General features: G+C 36.8%; 1 protein-coding gene across 1 annotated transcript; it reads left to right on the top strand.

Moving 5' to 3' along the window:
* The first annotated feature begins 776 nt into the window (after nt 1-776).
* LOC134365860 (translationally-controlled tumor protein-like) lies at nt 777-1,403 on the top strand. The gene has a single exon (XM_063082197.1). The coding sequence runs from the start codon at nt 817-819 to the stop codon at nt 1,333-1,335; it is 519 nt and encodes a 172-aa protein (XP_062938267.1). The 5' UTR covers nt 777-816; the 3' UTR covers nt 1,336-1,403.
* The last annotated feature ends 6,328 nt before the right edge of the window (nt 1,404-7,731 follow it).

Raw genomic sequence — 7,731 nt, 5'->3', positions numbered from 1 at the left:
AAATTATGGTATATATATATATTGTTCTGCAACCTGCTTGTTTTACATAACAAAATATCACAGACAATAGTGTGATAGTGATAACATAGCTTAGTAATAAAAAGCTCCAGCTCCGCCATCAGACTGCCTGAATTCAAATCCCAGCTCTACCATTTACTAACTGTGGGATCTGGAAAGTTATTTAACTTTGCTAAACTCTAATTTTTTTAATCTATAAAATGGGAATAATAATAGCGCCTGTGTCTTAGGATTGGATAAAATAAAATGGTAAAGTAGGTGCAAAGCACCTCATTCAGTGTCAGATAAATATTGCTTGCTAATAGATGTCGGCTGACATTAGCCATCATTTCTTTAGAGACTGCATGATAATGAATAAGAATGCACTATTAATTGTTTAACAATTCACCCATGTGTACATATCTAGTTGCCCCCTCTGTGGGTTGTTTTGGTTGGTTGGTTGGTTTGGTTTGGTATTATAAGCAATCTACAACAAAAATGTGTGTCCATACCTTTGAGTGACACATATATGACTATTTCTAAAGGATAAAGATTTCTATAAGCAGAACTGTTGGATAAAAGGATGCAGTTTCAATTCTGATAGAGACTACCAAAAGGCCTATAATGATTTACCCTCTTACCACCAGTATATGTGAGGGTCTATTTCTCTTTAAATACTGTCCAAAAAATCACTGCCGCTTTTCCGCCCGCTCCCCCCTCCCCCCGAGCGCTGCTCCGGCTCCAGCGCGCTCGCTCCGAGCTCCGAGCTCCGGGCTCCTGCCAAGCTAGCGCCGCCGTTGTCTCCCTCCGGCCGCCATCATGATCATCTACCGGGACCTCATCAGCCATGATGAGATGTTCTCCGACATTTACAAGATCCGGGAGAGCGCGGACGGGCTGTGCCTGAAAGTGGAGGGGAAGATGGTCAGTAGGACAGAGGGTAACATTGATGACTCGCTCATTGGTGGAAATGCCTCCGCTGAAGGGCCCGAGGGCGAAGGTACTGAAAGCACAGTAATCACTGGTGTTGATATTGTCATGAACCATCACTTGCAGGAAACTAGCTTCACGAAAGAAGCCTACAAGAAGTACATCAAAGATTACATGAAATCAATCAAAGGGAAACTTGAAGAACAGAGGCCAGAAAGAGTAAAACCTTTTATGACAGGGGCTGCAGAACAAATCAAGCACATCCTTGCTAATTTCAAAAACTACCAATTCTTTATTGGTGAAAACATGAATCCAGATGGCATGGTTGCTCTGCTGGACTACCGTGAGGATGGTGTGACCCCATATATGATTTTCTTTAAGGATGGTTTAGAAATGGAAAAATGTTAACACATTTGGCAATTACTTTGGATCTATCACCTGTCGTCATAACTGGCTGCTGCTTGTCATCCACACAACACCAGGACTTAAGACAAATGGGACTGATGCCATCTTGAGCTCTTCATTTATTTTGACCATGATTTATTTGGAGTGGAGGCATTGTTTTTAAGAAAAAAACATGTCATGTAGGTTGTCTAAAAATAAAGTGCATTTAAACTCACTTGAGAGAATGCTCCTTAGTTTAATACATATTTAAACTAAATCCACTGCTAAAAAGCATAAGACTGTCTTCAGATAACTTCTACAGTGAAAGCTACTTCTGGGACTGGAATATAACAAACAAGAATCAAAAGTTTTAATTCTCAGTTGCAGTAAAGGGAAAGACCGTGCTCATGGCAGTGCCAACATTTGAAGTGGAGCCTTATACATTTCATCACCTACAATGGAAATAGTTAACTCTGGAAGAGATTACCAAAAGAATAAAAAAAGACTAATTCAGTTGGAAAAAAAAAAAAAAAAAAATCACTGCCAATCTAAGTGAAAATTGTATTTAAGTCTAATTTGAATTTTTGATAGCCAATGAGCTTTCACATCCTATCAAATGTTTTCTTTGGTAACTGTGTTGTATATATTTTCTTTGAGTCAAATTGTTAATATTTTAACTTATATTTTACTCTACTTATGGTCTCTTTGGGTGTAATTTCCAAACTTTTTACTACAGTATTTCTTTTTTTATTATTATTAAGAATATGCATGAGAGACAAAGCTAACCGTCCCGCCTCCTGCTCACGATGTGTGGGCCAGATTCATGCTGGGGGCATACCCATTACCAGAAATTACTTCTGTACCCTGTGTCCCCTCCCAATTATCCCCCAACCTCCCTCTCCCTTCCCCTCACCCCTCCACTCCAATTTGTGGCCCTAGGAATGGTCCCTCCCTCTGTTGGACCACTTCTTGCTTCTACATCTCACTTCTTGCTTGAAATACTGTTTCCATCCTGAGATCATAAAACTATGCTCCTTTAATTTTGACTGGTACTTATTTAATAGTTCACAATTTTTTACTTTTATATTAGTCATCCATCTGGGTTTATTTCTATTTGTAGGATAGACAGAAACCTAGGCTCATTTTTTTCAAATATTCCAATTGTTGTAAATACAAGGGTAGTTTAAAAAGTTTGTGGAGAAATAGAATTGAAAGATAATACAAATCTCTCCATGAAGTTTTTGAAGTATACTTGTATTATTCATTTAATACTTCATTCTCTCTCTTGCTATGAAATAAATCTTTATTACAAATTAAGTTCAGTACAAATCACAATCTGAATAAATGTATAAATATACAAAATTCAGAAGGAAATAAAGGGCATCCAGATTGGAAAAGATGAAGTCAAACTGTCCCTGTTTGCAGATGACATGATCCTATATATCGAACAGCCTAAAACCTCTACAAAAAAACTGTTGGAATTGATAAATGATTTTAGCACAGTAGCAGGATACAAAATCAACACACAAAAATCAGTAGCATTTATTTTCTCCAATAGTGAACATGCAGAAGGAGAAATCAAGAAAGCCTGCCCATTTACAATAGCCACCAAAAAAATAAAATACTTAGGAATTGAGTTAACCAAGGAGGTGAAAAATCTCTATAATGAGAACTACAAACCACTGCTGAGAGAAATTAGAGAGGATACAAGAAGATGGAAAGATATTCCATGCTCTTGGATTGGAAGAATCAACATAGTGAAAATGTCCATACTACCCAAAGTGATATACAAATTCAATGCAATCCCCATCAAAATTCCAAAGACATTTTTCTCAGAAATGGAAAAAACTATTCAGACATTTATATGGAACAATAAAAGACCACGAATAGCCAAAGCAATGCTCAGCAAAAAAAATAAAGCTGGAGGCATAACACTACCTGACTTTAAGCTATACTACAAAGCTATAATAACCAAAACAGTATGGTACTGGCATAAAAACAGACACACTGACCAATGGAATAGAATAGAGAATCCAGAAATCAACCCACACACTTACTGCCATCTGATCTTTGACAAAGGCACCAAGCCTATTCACTGGGGAAGGGACTGCCTCTTCAGCAAGTGGTGCTGGGAAAACTGGATATCGATATGCAGGAGAATGAAACTAGATCCATACCTCTCACCGTATACTAAAATCAACTCAAAATGGATTAAGGATTTAAATATACACCCTGAGACAATAAAACTTCTTAAAGAAAACATAGGGGAAACACTTCAGGAAATAGGACTGGGCACAGACTTCATGAATACGACCCCAAAAGCACGGGCAACCAAAGGAAAAATAAACAACTGGGATTATATCAAACTAAAAAGCTTCTGCACAGCAAAAGAAACAATTAAAAGAGTTAAAAGACAACCAACAGAGTGGGAGAAAATATTTGCAAAATATACATCTGACAAAGGATTAATATCCAGAATATATAAGGAACTCAAACAACTTTACAAGAAGAAAACAAGCAACCCAATTAAAAAATGGGCAAAAGAGCTAAGTAGGCATTTCTCTAAGGAAGATATCCAAATGGCCAACAGACATATGAAAAAATGCTCAACATCACTCAGCATCCGGGAAATGCAAATCAAAACCACATTGAGATACCATCTAACCCCAGTTAGGATGGCTAAAATCCAAAAGACTATGAACGATAAATGCTGGCGAGGCTGCGGAGAAAAAGGAACTCTCATACATTGTTGGTGGGACTGCAAAATGGTGCAGCCTCTATGGAAAATGGTATGGAGGTTCCTTAAACAATTGCAAATAGATCTACCATACGACCCAGCCATCCCACTGTTGGGAATATACCCAGAGGAATGAAAATCATCAAGTCGAAGGTATACCTGTTCCCCAATGTTCATCGCAGCACTCTTTACAATAGCCAAGAGTTGGAACCAGCCCAAATGCCCATCATCAGATGAGTGGATACGGAAAATGTGGTACATCTACACAATGGAATACTACTCAGCTATAAAAACGAATGAAATACTGCCATTTGCAACAACATGGATGGACCTTGAGAGAATTATATTAAGTGAAACAAGTCAGGCACAGAAAGAGAAATACCACATGTTCTCACTTATTGGAGGGAGCTAAAAATTAATATATAAATTCACACACACACACATACACACACACACACAAACCGGGGGGGGGGGGGAAGAAGATATAACAACAACAATTATTTGAAGTTGATACAACAAGCAAACAGAAAGGACATTGTTGGGGGGGAGGGGGGAGGGAGAAGGGAGGGAGGTTTTGGTGATGGGGAGCATTAATCAGCTACAATGTATATTGACAAAATAAAATTTATAAATAGCAAAAAAAATAAATAAATAAATAAATAAATATACAAAATTCTTTTTTTTCTTTTGATCCATTTTTGGATTTGTCTATGTGTATGTCATGATTTTATTGTTTTCTATTATTCCGTGCTTTGGTTGGGGGTTAGAAAAATTTCCCATGATTATTCTATTTTTTTTCAGAATGATCTCATCTTTCCTTAGCCATTCACTCCTCTACATGAATTTTAGAACAACCTTCTCAAGTTCCATTAAAACTTCCCTTGAGGAAAGAAAGACCACAGTGGTATCTTGAATTTGCAAAGAAAGAACAGACCTAGGTTGACAGGGTGGGCTGCATGGGGGGCACAGAGTGGGTATTGGGGAAAGTTTGGGTGGGGGGCATGAGGAATAATTGCAATTTGAGGTGGTGGGAACATTGATAGCATTAATTTGCTCACCACATCTTGGACACAGCTCTTGTCCCATGACCATGTATAATCAATAAAATTTAAAATAAATTTTTTAAAAATTTCCTTGGGGACTTAGTAGTGGTGCATTAAACTTCATTAATATGAAAATAATTGACATTTTTAAATATAGAGTCTTCATTTTCATTTATTCAGATTTTTATTTTGTGTTGTGTTCTATAGATTCTTGAGATAGGTATCACTCTTTTTTGGCTGCTGTTGTTCCTCTGGTTTATTTCTAAGTATTTTTAGACTTTTGTGCCATTGTCAATCAAAACTATTTTCCCATTACATCTTTCTAACACAGAAACAGTATTAATACTTTTATGTTTATTTTGTGTTGGGCAACTTTGATGAAATCATTATAGATTATAAAAGGTTTTCAGATATCATCCTGGATTTTCATGGTACACAATTATGATACCTAAAAATAAAATAATGACAATGTCATCTTTTCTAATGTCTTTGCCTTCCATTTCTTTCATTTTACTTTTTTGCTAGCTTGCTCCACCATCTGAGCAATGTAGCTTAATAATGCTAAGGGGACTATCTTTGCCTTGTCTTTTTCATGATATTGGTGGAAACTGGACTTTTACACTCTGAGTTTTATATTCTTGTAATATTTAAATGTTTAGAATGAGGACTTCATAGTTTTGCAATCAGAACAATTAATATATTTAAAGAGCTAATCTCAGTTACATAGGCTATTCCTGGTATTTCTATTTTGAGTGGCATCCCTGGACCAAAAGCTTATAAAGTATCCAGGTCATATTAGCCAAAAAGAAATGCCTAAGTATCAAGCAGTTTTTCTCTGAAGATCTGAGAAAATCTCATCTGAATTCTCTAGTACCAAGAAGTATTAATTAATTCTGATGTTTATTTTTGTCCTATCTCCACTACCACTACCACCTACAAACCTATGAATAAGAGAAGACACTGAATGCGACGACCTCGTTCATGTGGATGCCTTGCATGAATGCATCATGAGTCAAGGTCAAACCCAGCTACCTCTTCCCCTGAAACAAAAAACAAAAAAAAGGGAGACTAAGAAAGCGGTCAAGAAACAACCTAACAAGGACCTTTAGAAAGGGAATTGAAAAGAACTCAGACAAATTAGGCCACGTAGAAGTTCCTAAGCACACAAGGAAAACCTTCAGTTTCTAATCGGAAGACAGCTTGGAGTTTTCTAACTTTTCCCTTGTTGGACTTTGCTGTCTGTTTCTCTGTAGTTTCTTTTTCTTTTAATTGAAAGATAATTGATTATACATATTTGTGGGGCACAGAGTTGAATGTCAATACCTGTGAACAATGTGTGATGATCAAATCAAGATAATTAGCATGTTCATTATTACAAAACATGATCATTCCTTGTGTCCATTAACCAATTTCTTGCTAACCTCCCCTTCCCCTTTCCCTCCTCTAGTAACCACAGTCCTGCTGTCTCCTTCTGAAAGTTCAGTACATTATTGTAATTATTTCTTCTTTCTTTCTTTCTTTCTTTTTTTTTCTTTCTGTGCCTAGCCTGTTTCACTTAACATATGCAGTTTCTTGAAGCACACATTCTCTCTTTTTTTTTTTTTTCTTGTTTTGGTTCAACATGCTGTCTTGTTTTGTTTTGTTTGCCTCACCAGCAATCTGAACACCGTATTTGTTCCAATGCGTGGCCTATTTTAGTACTTTTTTTTTCTCTATTTAAACAATACACACTGTATGTTTTACCTCCTAAAACCAGTGCCAAATGGTGAAAGCTGTTTCCAAGACAATGTGCAGACCTGAGGGTGCAGCATTTATCTAATCCCACAGGAATCATTGAACTCAAATAAGAATATTGTGAGGCTTTCTTTTTATTGTTTTTTAATTTTTTTTATTGTACATGTTTATGGGGCACAGTTTATTGTTTCAATACATGCATATACTGTATAATGATCTTATCAGAATAGTTAGCATATGTATCACCTAAACATTTATCATTTCTTTATCGTTATGACATTTGATAACCTCTTTTCTGGCTATCTTGAAATATACAATATATTACCATTAGCTTTCGATACCCCAGGACACCAGAACTTATTCTTCTTACCTACTACTATAACTTTGTAACTTTGCATTCGTCTACCAACCTTTCCCCACCCCACCCCAACTACCTTTCCCTGCCTCTGGTAACCACTATTTAAGTGAGCCTTCTTAACCCTCATGTTCTAATGGAAAACATGAGAGGAATAGCATTAATTAAAGCCAACATTTTCTGAACACTTTCTTTGGGCAAGCACTGATTTAAGCACTTCAAGTTAATCTACTCATTTAATTCTCACAAAGCCTGCTATCTCTACTTAAAAGATGAAAATACAGAGGCACAAAGAAGTCAAGAAAGTAGTTTAAGGTCACATAGTGGTAAATGGCAGGATTTGAATCCTGGCTCAGGGACCGGTACTCTTGTACCACTGGGAGTAATTGCTGGGTATCTCCTGCACTTGTCCTGGTGTACGTGTAACACTCCACACCTTTAGATAGGCTACTCCCACTTCTACTTATGCTTTATTCCTCCTCCACTGCCTGGCAAACTCCTATGCAACAGACGTAAATATTCTTTAAAACACCTTGGTAATAGTAGTGTCC

Source organism: Cynocephalus volans, chromosome 17, assembly GCF_027409185.1.
Source record: "Cynocephalus volans isolate mCynVol1 chromosome 17, mCynVol1.pri, whole genome shotgun sequence".
NCBI classification, from domain to species: Eukaryota; Metazoa; Chordata; class Mammalia; order Dermoptera; family Cynocephalidae; genus Cynocephalus; species Cynocephalus volans.
This window is presented reverse-complemented; position numbering and strand designations above follow the sequence as displayed.

Excerpts from the sequence above, each read along its gene's own strand:
- LOC134365860 (XM_063082197.1), top strand. The coding sequence starts at position 817 with ATGATCATCTACCGGGACCTCATCAGCCATGATGAGATGTTCTCCGAC.